General features: G+C 45.7%; 2 protein-coding genes and 1 long non-coding RNA gene across 4 annotated transcripts; 1 reads left to right on the top strand and 2 right to left on the bottom strand.

Moving 5' to 3' along the window:
* Positions 1-76: 76 nt before the first annotated feature.
* Positions 77-3647, bottom strand: LOC120599497 (saoe class I histocompatibility antigen, A alpha chain-like). The gene is made up of 8 exons (XM_039858554.1): positions 3537-3647; positions 2997-3281; positions 2476-2751; positions 1578-1853; positions 1339-1455; positions 862-894; positions 664-711; positions 77-500 (listed from the first exon to the last, which is right to left on the bottom strand). The coding sequence occupies exons 1-8, from the start codon at positions 3607-3609 to the stop codon at positions 496-498; spliced, it is 1113 nt and encodes a 370-aa protein (XP_039714488.1). The 5' UTR covers positions 3610-3647; the 3' UTR covers positions 77-495.
* On the top strand, positions 3633-6671 carry LOC120599503 (uncharacterized). Of its 2 annotated transcripts, XR_005651923.1 has the most exons (3): positions 3633-3761; positions 4081-4237; positions 6179-6671. It is a non-coding gene; the product is annotated as an uncharacterized LOC120599503 (long non-coding RNA). The 2 variants fall into 2 exon arrangements; XR_005651922.1 differs by lacking the exon at positions 3633-3761 and having other exon boundaries at positions 3818-4237.
* Positions 6672-17823: 11152 nt separating this feature from the next.
* On the bottom strand, positions 17824-19401 carry LOC120599506 (MHC class I polypeptide-related sequence A-like; the record flags this gene model as incomplete). Its single annotated transcript, XM_039858581.1, has 2 exons — positions 17824-19115; positions 19256-19401. Coding segments are annotated over 2 exons (377 nt in total), but the record flags the coding sequence as incomplete, so codon positions are not given.
* Between the last annotated feature and the right edge of the window lie 46 nt (positions 19402-19447).

Here is a 19447-nt window from a genome sequence, read left to right as displayed (position 1 = left end):
AGATCCCATCCACGCTCAGTCCTCACAGCCTCTCGTATCCCCACCTGCAACAAACTCAGCACAGCAAACACACAGATTCTGAAAAGTTCCCAGTGATTCCATTTATTTCCTCTCTCAAATATAGGATTGTCTCCTTTAATTAATCCATAAACCCTTCACAACTAGAACTGAAAAACCAATTCATATTTATATTCTTATTTCAATAAGGCAGTAAGAAGTTGCAGCTCAGTGCAACACGAAGCAAAGGGAGGGATGGGAACAGCACAGCCTCTGCTGGAACAGGACAACGGATGAGGGAAGACACAGGTCAGTGTGGGGAAGGGGAGTTTGGAGGGCAGGAGGTGGGCCGGTCACTCCACTTCCTCACATTAGGCTGATAGGAGCGCAGACACATTCGGATGCCCTTTGCAGAAAGAGAAATCAGAGGTTCTTCAAGTCACAAAGTGGGAGCATGAACAAATCTTGCATCACTCGTTCCGCCATAAAGCAACTGTCTCATGCTACAGAAAAAAATAATCACGAACAAATTCAGGTTAGTCGCTGCATGTGGTGACATTCTCAACACTCCACCACATGCTCAAAATATCCCAAAGAATGCACATTCCCCAGTCCTGTCCCTTCTTCCCCAGCCCCTCGCCACTTTAGGCCACCCAGGGGTCTCACCTTTAGAAGCTGTGAGAGACACGTCAGAGCCCTGGGCACTGTCACTGTCTGGGGTAGGACAAAACAGAATGTGGTCAGAACTCATAGGAGATGTGGCTAAAGGAGGAATTGTGGGGGTGGGTGAGCTCCCCCCATAGGCTCCTAACTACACTATCCCAAGGATCTCTGGGATCACTCCCTGCCCCCAACCATACTCACTTGCAGCCTGAACGTAGATCCCTCCTTTTCCACCTGTGGGAAGAAAACATCTTGTGAGAAGCCAGGGAAGTGGGGTGGGGGCCATGAGGTGCTAAAGGAACCCCCTAGGCCTGGACCCCAGGGAAGTTTCCAGAACTGTGACTTCAGACCCAGGGCACAATGAGGAAACCTAAGGAACGTACATGTGGGGGAACTGGACCAACCACCCTCCGGAGGTCTGTCCTCAGCAGAAACCTTCCCCTTTATCCTGTGACAGCTAGAAGTCAAGTTCCCTTCACCAGAATCATCGAGGTGATAAATCTGTCCTTCATTTTTACACGTGCATTAATACAGAGCAAGTGTTAGCAGATGGGGACCCAGGCTGGGAAAGAACGCGAGTGTGGGTGGTACTTCCCATTAACGAGGCAGGACACACTCTACCTGGGGCTTGAAACCCCACAGAAGGACAAGTAAACTCGGACCCCACCCCTTCCCTACCTGAGCGCTTCCTCCTCCACATCACAGCTCCAAACACAGCTCCAGGGACCACAACTCCAAGGAGGACCAGGGCAGCAATGATGACCACATTGGGGATGGTGGCCGGAGGGGGAGGCTCTAGAAAGGGAACAGACGGTGATGAACCTGACTCCGGGGCCTCAGCCCCAACCCTGCTGAAGTCCTTCAGGGGCTCCTGCTTCCCCTGAGAAAAGGCGCTGTGCCCAGGGCCCCCTCCTTACCCCATCTCAGGGTGAGGGGCTGGGGCAGCCCCTCATGCTGCACGTGGCACGTGTATCTCTGCTCCTCTCCAGAAGGCACCACCAGTGCCGCCCACTTCTGGAAGGCCCCGTTCCCGTCGGGCCTGGTCTCCACGAGCTCCATGTCCTGGGTCTGGTCCTCCCCGTCACGCTGCCAGGTCAGGGTGATCTCCACAGGGTAGAAGCCCAGGGCCCAGCACCTCAGGGTGACCTCACGGTCAGAGATGGGGTGGTGGGTCACGTGTGTCTTTGGAGGGTCTGAGGAGAAGGATCAGAAAATTCAGGAACTTTACATCCCTCCTGGGACACTCCACCAGTGCTCTGTGACCATGCTCAGAATGCGCAGGACAAATGGGGTGGGAGAAGGGAGCATAAAACCCAGACACCACACTGGACATAGGTATCTGGGGTAATCTCCTACTGTTTAGAAAGTTCTAGAATTAGGCTGAGACAGGCCAGGGTCAGAGATAGGTCTCTGAAGGAGGAAGAAGGGATTCCTGGTCCTGACCTGGGTGGGGGCCAAAGGACTCAGAAAAGCTAGAGTCAGACCTCAAAGCCACTGGGTGTGGGGCAGCGAACATGGCCTGAGAGAAAAAGTCCCCAGGGTTCTCAGAGCAGCTGCCACAGTCAAAGGGAACCGCTCGCTGACCAGTTATTCCCGAGATAGTCTCCCCCTCCTTCCCCCGAAGACAGCACCCCTCATTGTCCCTGAGGGAAGGTGGGCCCTCTGGGCGAGCCGCCCTCTGGTGCCGGATCTGAAAACCCACACGGACTCATTTTCCCGACCCGCAGGAGGCGGGTGCTCTGGTCCCACTTTCCTCCGTCCTTGGAGGAGCCCCCCGCCCCCGAGGGAGAGGGGAGGCCCCGCGGCCCCTCGCACCTGCGCGCAGCAGCGTCTCCTTGCCGTTCTCCAGGTATTTGCGGAGCCACTCCACGCACCTGCCCTCCAGGTAGGCCCTGTCGCGCTCCGCCTCACCGGCCTCCTCCCACTTGCGCCGGGAGTTCTGAGCCGCCAGGTCGGCCGCGGTCCAGGAGCGCAGGTCCTCGTTCAGCGCGATGTAATCCGCGCCGTCGTAGGCGTCTTGAAAGTACCCGCGGAGGAGGCGCCCGTCCGGCCCCACGTCGCAGCCGTACATCCACTGCAAGGTGTGAGACCCTGTCCCCGCCCCGCGTCAGCCCCGCGTCAGCCCCGCGTCAGCCCCGCGTCAGCCCCGCGTCAGCCCCGCGTCAGCCCCGCCGCAGCGACCGGACCCAAACTGAAAGCGAAACCCGGGGAGTCCCCGCCGGCTCCTCCCGGGCGGGTCCCGCAGCCTCGGGGCGAAGCCCGGGCCCGGACTCTCGGGCGACCCCGGCCTGTCCGTGGGGACGGGGGTCGGGACCGGGGCCCGTCGCGTCGCTCACCGGCCTCGCTCTGGTTGTAGTAGCCGCGCACGTTGTCCAGGCTCACTCGGTAAGTCTGTGCGGTGCCCCGGAAGATCCGGGTCTGCTGGTCCCAGTACTGCGGGTGCTCCTGCTCCACCCACGGCCGCTCCATCCACGGCGCCCGCGGCTCCAGCCTCGGACTCGCGGCGTCGCTGTCGAACCGCACGAACTGCGTGTCGTCCACGTAGCCGACGGTGACGAAGCGGGGCTCCCCGCTCCCGGGCCGGGACCAGGCGGTTAAGAAATACCTCATAGAGTGGAAACCTGGGGGCAGAGAGACGCTGAGTCCCTCCGGCCCTCCTCCCGGCGCGGGTCCCGGTCCGAGGTCGACGGGCTGGGAGCGATGAGGGGGCGCGGGAAGCGCGGGGCGCGGGGAGCGGGGGCAGCCGGACGGTCAGGACGGGACGGGGTTCTGGGCCTGGGCGGCGGGGACGCGCCTTCCCCGGGTCCTGCGTCCCCGCCGGGCGGTCCCCTCGCTCCTGCCCCGCAGAGGCCGTTCCCTCCCGACCCCGCACTCACCCGCCCAGGTCTCGGTCACGGCCAGGGCCCCCGAGAGCAGCAGGAGGAGAGTTCGGGGGCCCATGACCTGCATCCTCGGAATCTGGGGAGACTGCGTCCGGGCGGGGCCGTGGAGACCTTATAAACGGGCGGCGACACTGATTGGCTTCTCTAGAAACCGGACGCGCAATGGGAGTGAGAATTGGGGCCGTGTCATGAGTATCCAGACAGGAGGACCCGACACAGGTTGTGAGAGGGAGAAGTGAAACCTCGGGGAGGTGGGGACTCCCCGACACTGAGCTTCCCTGCCCCAGACACCGCCCTGGCGTCTGAGACCCTGAGAGCCACGCCCTGGGGACCTGGGACTTTGCCCTGACCGCTCCTCCTTCACCGACAGCTCTTTGTCACCCTGTCTCCCTGAGTCCTGGCCCAGGAGCTGTGTGAGGAAACCAGGGAGAGACCCCAGGCGGGGACGGGCCCCTTTGCCTCCTCTCCTCTTCCCGGAGCCCTCCCTGAAATGTTCTCTCTGCCTCCCGCCCTTTGCCTCTCCCTTGGACTCTTCTAGAAAGCTCAGCCCCAGGGAAACTGATGCCTAAGAGTGAGCTTGCCCTGGGAACGAAGGAAGGACAGGGGGTTTTGCTTTCATCCTGGAGAAGTTGTGCCTGAAAACACCAGCCAGAGATTCTCACAGTGACCAGTCTCCTTGTTGTCTATGAACCAGGGTGAGTAACACAATCTTGAAAACCCCTGATCCTCAGGAAGCTAATCTGTGAAAGAAAAGATTGGGCCCCCTGGTCCGGATAGATATGTGAGCACTGTGCTCAGACTCACAAAGCTCCTAAGTCTTAACTTTCCCAAACAGCATGTCTGTGACTCCAGGTTTTTGTACTGTAAAACGAGCTGCATTCCACAGCCCAGAGTCTGTCTGTGTGAGTCCCCCACATCCTCAATACAAAAAAGGACTTAGAAGCAATTTGTTACAGTGTATTTCAACCAGCAGCATGTACAGCCTCAGAGTTCCAAGTGTTCAGTGCAGTTAAAATGTCCTTCACTAGTGCTCCTGCACAGCCTATTTTTTAGGAATAATTCACATCTAAGTGGTGTGCATATTTTATCGGGACATATTATTATTTTTTAAACTGATTAACATAAGGAGGCAATTAGTTTTTAGGCAGGTCCACAGAACAACCTGCTAGGCTCTAGATCGTTTATTAAAGATCTTTAAAAGCACATATTTAAATCTCAGAGTTCCACTGCTGTAGAATTCTTTACTTCTGCTGCACTTTCTCACCTGCCACTTCTCCAGCCCTTCCCTCTGTCTCCTTCATCCCCAGGCCCTCTTCCCCTCTTAGTCTCCACCACCCTCTCACTCCTGATTGTGGCACTAGTGCTACCCCCCAACCTGCCACCCAAAACCTATTCTCCCCACGAGGATCAGAGATCCTGCTAACGTGACTCAGGATGTACCTGCCATTTCTTCACCAAAACCCTCCAATGGCTTTGTCTCTCTGTGGGAAGTCTCTAGAATATAAGGCATGTGAGCACAGGGGCTTTAGGCTACTTAGGTCAAAGTTGCCTCCCAGGCGTATAAAGCCATTCCTGACAGATAGTAGGCATTAAGTTAATTGTCGGTAAATGATGATTGCATTAAAATTTAATTACATCACACAAAAATCATAAAATAAAAAATACAAAAAAGTTCAGAAAGATTTTAGTGTGCATATCAATTCATAAATTCATCCCAGTGAAATAAAATGCCGTATGCTTATTCATTGCACAGTTGAGCCTCTGTATTAGTTTTCTATTCTTGCAGAAGATATGTCCACAATTTAGTGGCTCAAAACAACTCCCAATTATTTGCTCACAGTTCCTTAGTCAGAAATCCAGGTGTGGTGTGGATGGGTGCTGTGGTCAAGGTGTCACAAAGCCGTGTTCTCATCCTGAGCTCAGGGTCCTCCTCAAAGCTTATGTAGTGACAGTTGGCCAAATTCAGTTTCTTCTAGTTGTCCATCTGAGGTCCCGTTTCCTTGACAACTGTCAGCAAGGAGGTGCCAGGGGATAGCTGCTCCTATCACCTAGTGGCCAGCAGTCTTTGCCACGTGGCCCTGCATTTTCAAAGCCCCCAGTGGAGAAATGCCTCACATTGAATCCCTCTCACACTTGGAGTCTCTGCTCAGGAAGAACTCCAATCAGCACTCACCTGATCAGGACAGTCCCACCCAGGACAGCCCACCCAGGACAGCCCCCTCCTTCTAATCTTATAGTCAACTGACAGAGAACTTAGTTACATGTGCAAAATCCCCTCCCAGCAGCACCCACATTAGTGTCTAATTGGATAACTGACTAGAAGTGAATAACGAGGGTTGTTATTGGGGACCTGTTCTACCTCTTGTATTTGATTGGGTCATGATTGGAAATCAAAGTACAAGTAAATAGAGTGCTGTGAATGGTAATAAAATGCATCCTGCCTGTTAGCCATGGAAATTCTTAAATCTTAAAACCAAACGACATTGTTAATATCTTATAAATGATTTAGAGCAAATGAAAATTAAAATGCAATATTTCATTCTTTCTTTAAACACTGTATCAGTTAGGTACTGTAGCATAACAAATTATACAGAATGTAGCAACTCAGAATAACAAATGTGTATTTTCTCCCACAGTTCCCCAAGGTAAGGAATCTGACAGAGGTTCACCTGAGTGCTTCTGGCCAGGGCCTCTCTCACGGTTGCCGTCAAGTTGTCAGCCAGGGCTGCATCATCTGAAGGCTTAACTGGGACTGGAGGACTCACATGAAACATGACTTATTGTTTGAAGAAGCTGTTAGAAGAAGCCTCATTTCTACCTGGGTGGTCTCAGGAGGCCTCCATTCCTAGCCATGTGGACTTTCCATAAGGTGGAAAATGACCAAGCAGCTGCATTCTTCAGAGAAAGTGAACAGAGAGAGAGAGCAAGCAAGATGCAAACTGCAGTGTTTTCTGTCCTGGACTCAGAGTCACACACCATCACATTAGCCTTACTCTGTCAGTTAGAAGTGAGTCATTAAATGCAGCCCACACTCAAGAGGAGGGAATTACTGCACCTCTGGAAAGGAGGAGTGTCAAAGAATTTACACACATGTTAAAACCCAAATTAAAATTAATTAATGTTTCAGGATTTTGTAAGTCACTGTTTCCTTTTTCTGATTATTTTTCTTTAATGCTTTACATTTCACTTTTGGAAAGCCACGGGTAAAAGTCTGAAACAGAGAAAGGAGATACATCAACTTTTGTGCTTCTCGAAATTACTTTTAGTGATAATGTTTCATTCAATACGTTGCAACAAAGTTGAGAACCTATAGTTAGCTAGACCAAATAGTTCCAAGATGTGGGTGCCTTAACAAGAATGTCTTTAAAATAATAACTATCTTTGTTTCTCATTAGAAGTTTCAAATTTAGTTTGTTAAGAATGTCAACCAGAGAGTACAGAGGGAGGGGGAGAAGGGGAGGTAGATGGAGTAAAAGGGGTCAAATATGTGGTGCTAGAAAGAAATCTAACTGTGGGTGGTAAACACCCAATGCAATATGTATACATGCCTTACTGTTAAATTGTACACCTGAAACTTACTGGATTTTGTTAACCAATGTCACTATAATAATTTTTAAAATGTCAAAAATATTAGCAAAACTGCCAGTTTTCTTATTCAACATCATCTTCAAAAACATTTGCGTGATGAAATTACTTTTCAGTTAGAAAAATGTGAACCTCATGCCTCAGTCTGTACACCTAGCTTAGCACCATGACAACAATTTTGGCGTGATGCAGTAGGCAGAGGTGTTTAACTCCAATTGAGGAACAAAATGTCCAAAACTGGCTGTCCAGTTGGCATCCTAGAGTAAATTTCACATCTTTCACCGTGCTTTTGAATGAGATTTGGTAGAAGTGATTTGGACACCAACGTGATTCTAAAAAGCACTGTTAATATGTGCCTCTAAAGTTTGTTTTAAAGCAGCTCTCTTGTGTTTTCCATTACACTTTCTAGTCCATCACTGGTTTTCCCTTTATAACATTTTCAAGTTTACTTACATTGACCAACAGTGTGCTTTTCCACTTCTGTAAAGGTATTTAATTCAGTTGTACGTGAAGTTAAATGTAAATAATACATCAAATCACAAGATAGAATTATTTACACATCGGATTGAAGACTGCATACCAGAATATATAGGGAGTGAAGGATCATGTGACCTATTTCTAACCAATGCCATTTTCTATGACATACCGGTCTTCTCTCTGACATGGCTCGTAATAATTGGTTGTGGATTTGTTCCAATGTGACTAGTTCTTGCTAAGTACTCTTTCAATACACTTTGGTATTTTCTTTTCTCTTTCTTTTCACTTTCCTTTTTAAAAAATGAGCCAGGAATAGCTCACAAGCCACAGTTTGAAAAGTGTCAGTTTGAGGAATTATGATCAATTAAATACCTGGGCATCCACCACTGCTGTCAGAAACTGAACCTAAGAAGCCCCCATGAGGGCCCCTCAGTCCCATCCCCCAGGTGTAACTTCTATCCTGAGTCTTGTGTTTACCATTCCCTTGAGTTTCTCTAAAGATTTTACAGTAAGTGTGTCTGTCCCCAAACCAAACATTGTTTAGTTTCGCGTGCTTTTGAACTTCCTGTACAGTGAACTGTTGCTGCATGGACTCTTCTGAGACTCAGCATTATGTAGGGAGTTACCCCTCATGTGTGAGGCTGTTGTTCATTCATTTTTACTGTTGAAGTCTTATATTTTATAATTATACCACAACTTTGTTATTTTCCTACTGATGCCTATGTTGTTATTCCAATTTTTACTGTGAACATTAGTGCGCATGTCTCCTGAGGCACAAGGCAAAAAATTCTCCAAAGAACACTTAGGAGTAGGACTGCTGGGCTATACATGCTCATTTGATTTCCAATGTGCTTGTGCCCATTTAAACTTATAGCAGGACTGTGTAAAACTTTCTGTTGCTGATGTGTTTGTTCTGAAAAAAACAAAAAACAAAAAAACACAAAACCAACAACCCTCAGTCGAATGAAAGAATTAAGAGTTGAAAACCACTAACTTGGTTGCCCAGGCATAATTTTTCAGATACTATTAATAATGTTTTTTATTTAATTTTATTCCATATACCTTGGCATTATACTTGTGGCACATAGGTCCAGATAATGCTTCCTTTTAGCATAACCACAGAGTCATTTTATATGTTTTCATGCTTCCATAATAAAAAGCAAAAAGGTAAAGAGGGAAGGAAGAAGGGGTACAAGAGAATAAAAGAGAACAGGAGGAGAGGAACTGGAAATAGTGAGTGCAGAGAATTTCAGCATGCAAGGAAATAAAAGAGCTGTAGACAAAAACAAAAGAGTTTTATTAGTTATCTATTGCTGTGTAGCAAACTTCCCCAAAATTCGGTGGCTTAGAACAACAAACATCTACTAACTCAAACAGATAATACAAAGACAAGCAAAGTGGAGCAGATGCTAATGGGATAAGGTGGATAAAGAGAAGGATTTTACAAGATGGGATAAGTAACAGGTCCTTGGTATACAGATAAAAATGATTTTGTTCCTCAGTGTCCTCCAAGACCTCCCCAGTCACCAGGCACCCGGGCGTCCTGCTAGATTTGAGAGTGTTGCCAATTTCTCATGTATTCTTCCTGAGAAAAATTTATACGAATTTTGTTATCGTTGCTACAGCAAGGAGTACTACAAAAAGAGAGGGAGAGAGAGTGTGCACCTAAGAAAATGTTTATTTTCAGTTTTCCTGGGTGTTGGCATCAAAGACCTGGAGAAAGGGGTGGCAGTGGGGAGATGGAAACCTCAGAGATGGCACAAGTTTCCTGAGCTCTCCTCTCCTTCAATTCCTGTCCCATCTTGACCTTGACATCTGTGGAGTCCAGCACTGCTGGGAAGCTTCTTCATGCCCCCATTGATGCCCAGCCTTCGGGGCAGCCTCCTCTGACCAGTTTACAGCCCGGACCCTCCCATGCTGCTCCTTCAGCATCCACGAGCAGCGCAGCAGCGCCCCCGTGTGGCCACACGGCTGAGGACGGAAGACCGTCTCCCCTTTCTCCTGCCCAGTCAAGCAGTGTCAACTTCCTCATGTTCTAGTGATCAAAACTAGTCACGGATCCAAGGGGAGAGGGATTAGGCCTCACCTCAAGATAGGGGATGGCGAGGTCACATTGCAGAAGAGCATATGGGGTGGGAGATATTGTTGAGGCCGTCTTTGGAAAAGGAAACCTTCACAGTATGTTAGAAGCGATAGGACTTACAGTGAAAAACATAATTCACAGGAGACGATCAATGCCAGGTGATGGGAGAGGCGGCACTTTTAAATAGGGTGGTCAGGGTGAGCCTCATAAAATGTGTAAGCAGACTTGAAGGAGCTGAGAAACTGAGCCATGCAGTATTTGAAGGAAGGACGTTCTTGGGTAGCCCTCTCACATACCCAGGGCTCCGCACGGGGCAGGCACTAAAACTGCAGTGGGAATGGAGGCGGATGCACTGATGGGCAGACTGGTGGGGCAGGGGGCTTTGGGGCCACGGCCTCTCCTTCCTGCTCTGGATTAAGAAGTCCTGGTGCTGGGGGAGGGAGAAGGCACCCCCAAGTGGAGGACTAGGAGAGGAGGGAGGGAGCAGAGGTGGGAAGCCCACGCTGTCCTTGTGCTGTCGCTCTCCTATATCCAGTGCTCCCTCAGGTTGTGTTGACTGACAGGTAGGACCCTGAGGGCAATCACACTGTGAGAGGCCAAGCATTTATCTCTTTACCTGCCAACAACATGCTGAGCTGGCTGCGTGAAGGAAAGCTGCAGACTGGATTAAGGATTCAGGGTGACCGATGGAAGGAGAGGAGGACAAGACACTTCCGTGACGGACAGCTACGGGTGTCCTGCCCAGAGAGGAGCTGAGACACATCTGCTTGGGGGAGCACCTGGACTTGAAGGGCACCTCAGAGTGACCTGGGGTGAGGTGCTGTCGGAGCACAAGGGTGAAGGTGACAGTGGATCTCTTCCAGACCCTGCCATGCTCTCTGCCTCTGCACCCAAGGCCTTTCTCTTCCCTCCTAAATGGAGACAGGCAATGTCCTCAGTCACTCCCTGATCTCACCTCACTCATTCTGAAGTCCTTCCTGCTCTAACCTCCTTCATTCCTGCTGCACCTTCCCCACAGCCCTGGGCTGACCTCTCCTCTGCCCTCCAGTGGCAGGAGTGGCTCACTCCCCACTGAGCGGCAGGCTCTAGGTGAGAGGCTGGGCTCTAGCTGAGGTAGAGAGAAGGAAAGGCTCCTGGGCCAGGGGCTGGGGAGGGAGAATGGGCACAGCCCGAGAAGCTGAAGGGTTGGGGGAGGTGATGGAGGAAACTGTTTCCACACCATCATTTTTCTCTCCTTTTTCTCCAAGGGAGCCATCCTTCCTTCCCCCAGGCCCAGGGACATGGAAAGAGCAGCATCATGGGGACTCCTAAGAGAAAGTAAAATAAAGGCGTTACTCTCTGGTTGCTTATTCCTCTTACAATGCTGGCCTATGTGTGTGGTATGTGTTACACTGAGATTATTATTTTTTTTCACCAAATTCTAGAATCCCTAGATTTGGAAAGACTTTCTGAACTTGGAAGAGTTCATTTAGGGAAGTCTTCAAATAGAAGTGAATAATATTAAAGATATCCTAATGCTTGGGGCCTTGAGACAAATGATTTCAAGAAAGGGTCAAAATATTCATGGAGAAGTAACCATCAAAATATGACTATTAAAGACTACAAAATAAATTATGATGTGAAGTCAAAATAACTTGTTTTGTAAAATCTTTACTTGAAATAATTTCCAACTTAGAGAAAACTTGCAGGTACAATACAAAAAAAAAAAAAAATCTACCGTTTCCCAGACAGTTTGCCATGGTTGCTGTATACATAAGGATTTGAGAGCAAGTTGCATGTATCACTGCCCCTTTACTGCAAAACACATCAGTCTGTCTCCTAAGAACAAGGACATTTCTTTCATCATCAGAGCACAGTAATCAAAATCAGGAAAAGAAACGTTGACTCAATACTACTGTCTCTATTCAAATTTCCCAAACTGTCACAGTAGTATTATTTATAGACATTTTTATCCAGTCCTGGATTTAATCCAGGAACATGCATTATATCCAGTTGTCACGTATCTTTAGTTTCCTTCAATTTGGAATGGTTTTTCAATTTTTTCCCTTTAATGACCTCACTATTTTTGTAGAGGACAGGTCATTTCTTTTATAGAAATATAAAACTTGGAATTATCCATTGCTTCTCTTGATTAGAGTCAGGTTGTGTTTTTGGCAAGAATGTTACAGAAGTAATATTGTATCTTTCTCAGAACATCACATCAGGAGGCACATGAGGTCAGTTTAGCCCAATCGTGAGTGATGTTACTTTTGATCGCTTAAAGAAGTGTCTGCCAGGTCTTTTCACTATAAAGTTACTCTCTTCCATTATAATTGAGAAGGAACTTGCCAGAGGTACTTTGAAACTATGTAACTACCCTGTTCTTCAAATAAACTTTCACTTACTAGCTGTAGCACTTGATGATTCTTGTCTGTATCAATTACTATTACCACGGTAGCAAAATAATAATTTTTCAAACTCTATTATTTTTTTTAAGTGGTAAAACACTTTTTTTACTGGCCACTTCCAAGAATGCTTTACAAGCTGTACAAACACATTTACAGACTCCATGTGGTGTTTTTCTCATAAACTTTTCCATCTACAATGGCTACAACAGATGTCTGATAAAACACTAAACTAGTCTTCTAAGGAAAACAAGGCTAGGGATCCCTCCTGTTAATCCGCATTTGCCTCCTTAACATTGGTTTCATAATAAAAAGACAGAAACAAAATGCAGACATCTACTGTCGCTGCCAGTGATCTCTTGGTCTAAACCAACAAGGACATGACAGTCAAAGTCTATTCTTTCTTTTACATTTGTTAGTTGGTATTCTACAGTAAAGAATAGTTATTCTTTTCTCCCTGCCCTTAGTTATTTATTTATGTGTCCATTTAATATCAGTATGGATTAATGGATTCTAAATAACGCAATGGGTTACAATAAAAGAACTGGTTTTTAATTTTAATTTTTGTCACTTAATTGTCTATGCAAACCTCTATATGTCCAGCGTCCTCATGTGTAAAAGAGAAGAGGAAAGTCATTTTGTAGAGTTCTTCTGAAAGTCACCTATGATAGATTCTCAGAGACTTGTGGGACGATATCGAAGTAATCACGCATATGTGCAATTAGAAAATCAGGAGAGGAAAGAGAACAGGGCAGAAAAAATGTATAAAAAGAGACCAAAAGTTTCCAAAAATTGCTAAAAGACATGAGTTTATAGATTCAAGAAACTTGATGAAGTCCAAGCAGGATATATAAATAATAAAACCACACCTAGAACAACTGACAAAAAGCAAAATAAACAGAAAAACTTGAGAACGAACAGAGAAAAACGACATGAGAACAATTATAAGAATGACCAGTAAACATGTTTCTGATTTATCAGTGGAAACAACGGAGGTCAGAAGACAATGAAATTGAGGAACGGCCTGGTTGGGACCCCCGGAATAGAGGCCTCACAGTGTCCCCAGCTTCACTTTTCCTTGCCCTGTCGCTTAACAATAGATTGTCACCACATTTTGACCCAGAGCTTGGAACGTCCCCTGCCATAGAAAGTCGCCCTGAAACTTATGATTATGCTGACTGATCATAATCCTTCTGTCTAGCATTCTTTGTTCTGGGTTGTTAATGCCACTGGAGGACCACGGCTCCATGAAGCACAACAGACAACAGACTCCCCTCCCTCAACTGTCATGCAGCCTCTGGGATAATGCCCAGATTTTCCCTTAAATACCCTAAACAAGATTGAGAAGCCAAAGCAGTTTTGAAGGTGTTGACCTGCTGCCTTCTCAGATCACTGGTGCTCTAACAATAAATCCTTATTCTAAACAGCTCAACTCCTGTCAGTCTATTGGCTGAGCGGCACAGGCAGCACGAGCCCCTGACTCAGTTGCCCTCTGTTTTCAAAATGATATTTTCTAAGTGCTGTAAGAAAATAACCTATTAACTCAAAACTCCACACCGGTGAAAATATTCTTTAGAAAAAAAGATATTTTTAGATAAGATAAAACTAAAATAGTTGTCTTTCAAACAGAACTCAACAAAAACAACAAAAACACTGAAGACATTTCTTCTGGTTGAAAGAAACACCAGATGTGAACTTAAATCTTCAGGAAGGAATACACAGCTCTGGAAATGATGAATACGGGGGTGGAGGGCAGAATCAGGCAGGTAAAAAAAGACTTTTTTTTCTTTTAGCTTCCCCAAAATCCAAATTAACAACACTATCAATCGCCTTGATCAGAATGCTCTACCCTGCAATCATGGAATATATATATATGTTTTTATTCATTAATAATTTATTTCAGAATATATATTTTAAAAAGTGTTTAAATTACATTCACTAAAATGGCTCATATGTTGAGAAATATAACAATTAATAATAAATTTCAAAAGATGGAAATCATATGTACTCTGGCCAAATTTAATTTTATTAGAAATAAATAAGTCTACAGCCATGCCTCCCTGAACGTGCCCTATCTCGTCTGATCTCAGAAGCTAAGCAGAGTCAGGCCTGGTTTTCTTGGATGGAAGACCACTCAAGAAGACCAGGTGCTGTAGGTGTAAAAAGTAAAAAATGAGGGATTGTAAACTGACAAGGTCCTTGCAATCTGTGAGGTCAATAAATCGTGATGGGAAAACTGGAAAGCCACCTGCAAAAGAATAAAACTAGACTGTTGTCTATCACCACACACCAAAATTAACTCAAAATGGATTAAGGAACAGAAACCATAAATTGCATAGAACAAAACATAGGAACTAAACTCAAGGACGTTGGACTTAAACAGGATTTTATGAATTTGACCTCAAAGGCAAGGGGAGTAAAAGCTAAAATAAGTGAATGGGACTTCATCAAACTAAAAAGCTTCTGCTCAGCAAAAGAAACCATCAGCAAGGTAAAGAAACAACCATCCAGATGCGAAAATATATTTGCAAGCAACACCTCCAATAAAGGCCTAATATCCAAAATAAACAAAGAACTCATACGACTCAATAACAACAAAAAATAAACGAGCCAGTCAAAAAATGGGCAGAGGACCTGAACAGACACTTCTCCTTAGAGGACATACAGATGGCCAACAAATATGTGAAAAGATGCTCAACATCACTAGCTATTAGAGAAATGCAAATCAAAACCACAATGAAATATCATCTCACATCTGTTAGAATGGTTATAATCAACAGGACAAGTAATAACAAATGTTGGCGAGGATGCGGAGAAAAAGGAACCCTCATATACTGCTGGTGGGACTGCAAATTGGTACAGCCACTATGGAAAACAGTATAGAGCTTCCTCAAAAAACTAAGAATTGATCACCATATGATCCAGCAATCCCTTTATTGGGTATTTAAAACAAAGACTTGAAAACAAATATCCTTAAAGATATTTGCACACCGATGTTCATAGCAGCATTATTCACGGTGGCCAGGACATGGAAGCAACCAAAGTGTCCTACGATAGATGATTGGCTAAAGAAGCTGTGGTACACATATATATACACAATGGAATATTACTCAGCCACAAGAAGAGATGAAATACAGTCATTTGCGACAACATGGATGGACCTCGAAATAATCATGCTAAGCAAAACCAGCCAGACAGAAAAAGTTGAAAATCACATGATATTACTTATATATGGGATATAAACTTAAAAGCAACAAATGAACAGGACGAACAAACAGAGACTCATGGACATAGACAATAGAATAATGGTTACCAGAGGGTGAGGGTAGAGGGACGTAAACAGAATAAAAGGGGTCAAATATGTGGTGACAGAAAGAAATCTATCTATGGTATGAAAACACAATGTAAATATATATATATATATTCTTTATTGTTAAAATATACACCTGAAACATCGGATTTTGTTAACCAATATCCGTCATAAAAAATAAATAAATTTAAAAAAAATTTATTTTAAATAAGAGTAACAGAATCGTTTAAAAAAAGAAGGAAATGTTGTCACCTGCTGTGACATAAATAAAACTTGAGGACATTATCCTCCGTGAAAAAAGACAGTCTCAAAAACACAAATACTGTATAATTTCACTTATATGATGTATCTAAAGTAGACAAAATTTTAGAAACAGAAAAGAAAATGGTGGTTTCCAGGGGCTGGAGGGAGAGGGAAATGGAGAGTTTTCATTCAATATGTCTAGAGTTTCAGTTTTGCAAGATAAAATATTTCTAGAGACTTGTCACACAACAATGTATGTATACTTAACACTACTGTATGGTACACTCAAAAATGGTTAAGCTGGTAAATTTTATGTGTTTTCGCCACAATAAAAACAATTAACCCTATTACAAATTTAGAAAGAAACACATTACTTAATTTAAAAAAAATGTGTTAGTGAAGGCTTATCATTAAAAAAGAGAGAGAGAAAGATGTAGGATACAGAAAATGGAGATGCAGCACAGGAGAAAGACAGAGAGAGATGCTCGCTACCTCGACTATCGAGCATGGACAAGTAGAATCGGCATCACGTGAGAGAAGGTATAAAATCAGGCTCACAGGCCCCATCCTTGACATCTTTAATCAGCCTGCATTTTAGCAGGATGTCCAGGTGACTCCACTGCACTTAAAAGCACCTTCCAGATGGTAGTGGAGGGAGATTCTAGGAGGGTGGCACTGCTCCAGATGTGGCGAACCCAGTCCAGATGGGAGCATGTCATAAGGACCCAGAAGGGATGTTTCCAAGGAGGTAAAATTGATAGAATATCTGACATATCCGTACTTCTTGAAAGAGTCATACAAGTAGAAAGACTATCGAAGTAAATTAGTGAAAGCTACATAGAAAATAATCAAACAAAAACAAAGGCAATTACTAAGTTCAGGGAGAACAAAAGTTTGTGCAGGAAGTAAGTTTACATAGAAAGCATCAGTAATGGAAAAGAAAATGCTGAATGACTGAGCTAAACATAATTACTATATAAACATATTGGGGAAATGAAGGGATGAAAGAGTGAAAGAGAACAATTACTATTAACTATTGCATCAGGCACTGGGCAATGCTGTGATAATGACTGCACCTGAAAAATCAAGCTGCAGTACTCAAGGCCTCTTATTTAGAGATAGAGAAGTAAAAGCCAAAAGAATCAGCTAAAAAATATTGACGATGGTTGCCTCTGGGAAGGTAGAAATTGAGAAAAGTCACAGAGGACTATAATAGTAGATTTCATGATAAATCTTGCACATATACTTCACTCTTTAATTTGCAGGCAATTGTGACTTTAAAAACAAAAATTGAATGAGTATGAAAGTTTGTGCTTAATGACAACTGAGTACAAGAAATGACACTTGAGGGCTGACAAAAATGCAGGAATACTTGAATAAAAACATGCATGCACAAATGAATAAAAATATGAATAAAATATGAATAAAAACATGAAAATATATATCAACATACACACACCATAATAAATAGATGTGTGAATCAATTCTCTATCCCAGTTCCCTCACTGTTTGCCCTGTGAACCCAGGCAGGGAGGGAACAGGACTTGACTAGGGCCCCTCATCCTTCTCTTGCTACCACACAGGCCTTGCTGCAGAAAGGGCTCCCATCCTCTGCCTCTAGTCTGTGGGACGTGTCCCCTCTGCCAACAATGCCTTCCTTACCTGCACGGGGCTAAGGCTACCCTGATCAAGAAGAGCAGCACCTATCTACTCAGACCAGAAGTCAGAAAGGAATGAGCAACAGGCAGGGGAATCTCACCTCCCCACGCCTTGTGCAAATCCATCTGAACTGAAGGAGGGCGATGCTGGCGCATGACGCATTTCCCTACACTGTGTTCATTTGCTCTCTCATCAGCTCACCTCACATATCAACAGCACTCACTTCACCCCAGAAAGAGACTGACCTCTATTGCTCATAATCAGGAAACCCCAAAGCACTGACCCCCTCCGCTAATGTCACACTTCAGTATTGCTTCATCACATAAAGATGCCAACCGTTCAAAGCAGATTTTCGCCCAACAGGGTCAACCCCTGAACCTTGGCCCCAGATGTCTCCTTTCATCTTCTCCAGCCCTTTCTGCTTTGCAGTCACTGGAAGCCGGGGGAGGGGGGTAAGAGGAGGTGGAGATTTTCAGTGCTGTGTCAAGGTATCTAGATATTCCTCTCCTTCCCAGAACCTCGCTGTCTGTCCCTTCCCAGACATAAAACACAAATCAGATACGTATACTTAAAGAACATTTAAATACCTATAATGTAATTATACAGACATAATAGACATGAAGTAATGCATATCACATGGGGGTGAGGGGACATCAAGGTGCCAGAAAGCTGGTAGTTGACTCCTCAGGTGGAGTCATAACAAAGAAGTTTACTGATAATAATATAACTATTATACATCTAATATAATATAAAATGACAAATGATGATAATAACTCATGTGGCAGAGCTGCAAGCACCTCGTATGTATTAACACTTGTAATCCTGCCAAGCACACTGGAAATGAATACTGTTATATCCCCCATTTCATAGATGAAGAAACTGAGGCACCAAGAGGAAAAGTTCTAGTGAGACCACAGCACGGAGTTGAATTCAGGCCTCCTGATGCAGATTCCATGCCCCTTCAGTTGAATCAACGGACCCAGGGGCTGACAACACAGACCGAACCCCAGCTGCCTGGTGCCACTGTGGTCTGTTGGCACCATCTGGCCTTGATCCAGGGCCTGTAGGCTAACGAGCTCTGGGCAAAAAGAGAAACCGATAAAGGTTCAATTGGTTCCGGAATATTGCTTCTTTTTCCCTCAACTATTCTCCTTTAGCTGCTCCAAAATCGGATTCTGCCTTTCGCTGAGGGAAGATAACACCCCCACTTTTGTCCCCTCACCCGCTTTTCCCACTCGGATCCCTTGCTGGTCTCCTCCCATGACTCCATCGACATCATCACCTGGCCTTGCTCCCACCACCCACCATGCAACAGCGTAGATCCCATTCTCCTCACAAATACCCAACTTCCAGCTCCTGTTACAGAGGCTTGTCGCCCCACTCTTATCTGTGCAGAGAGAGATACAAGGGACCCTACGTTGCAGTCAGCGCACTGCTCCCACTGCCCAGATTTCTCACCTGGGTTCTCCAGAGCCCACGATGTCTTCTTCTTGGACCGAAGGACACAGAGAATGATGATAACAATGAGAACAACAGCAGCAACACCCAGAATGGTTGGCAATCAACTCTCATACACCAAGGACTTTCCTGAACAGGGGCCATTATAACCTGGGCACCTCAGAGCCACAGGCCTGCTCTCCCTCCCCATCCCTGGGCCCTGACCAGACCAGGGTCAGAACCCCCTGCAGGGTCACCCCAGGCTCACCAGAGGGCACAGGGTGTGCACAGTGACTCCCAAATTGTTCCCCATAGCACTTGAACATCTGCTCCTCTCCTTGGGGAGCCCTTATGGACCAGGTCTGGTAGGTCCCACTCCCATCCAGCAGGACACATCACTCTTGCCCCCCTCCTACTCTCATCTCCTTTCTAGACCAATAGGACCATGATTTCTGCTAGTTATTCTGAAATCCTTCCCATTCTCTGACACATCTTGATGTCTGTGTCCCACGCGTCAGCTCCAGTACTGCATCTACCGCCACCCCTGGGACTCTGCTCTGCCTTCCTCACGGTCATAATGCAGGAAGGGCTGACCATCCAACTGTTCCTCAGCCAAACATCTGGATTGCACAGATCTATCTTGGGTCACCACCGTGAGGTTATAACGAAGACTCTGGGATCCTGGGCAAGGAGGAAACCACAGATGAAACTGAGTCCTGGACATAAC

This window comes from Pteropus medius, unplaced genomic scaffold (assembly GCF_902729225.1).
Source record: "Pteropus medius unplaced genomic scaffold, Ma_sr-lr_union100, whole genome shotgun sequence".
In the NCBI taxonomy this organism is placed as follows: Eukaryota; Metazoa; Chordata; class Mammalia; order Chiroptera; family Pteropodidae; genus Pteropus; species Pteropus medius.
The sequence above is the reverse complement of the archived record's forward strand: the minus strand, read 5'-3'. Positions and strand labels throughout refer to the sequence as shown.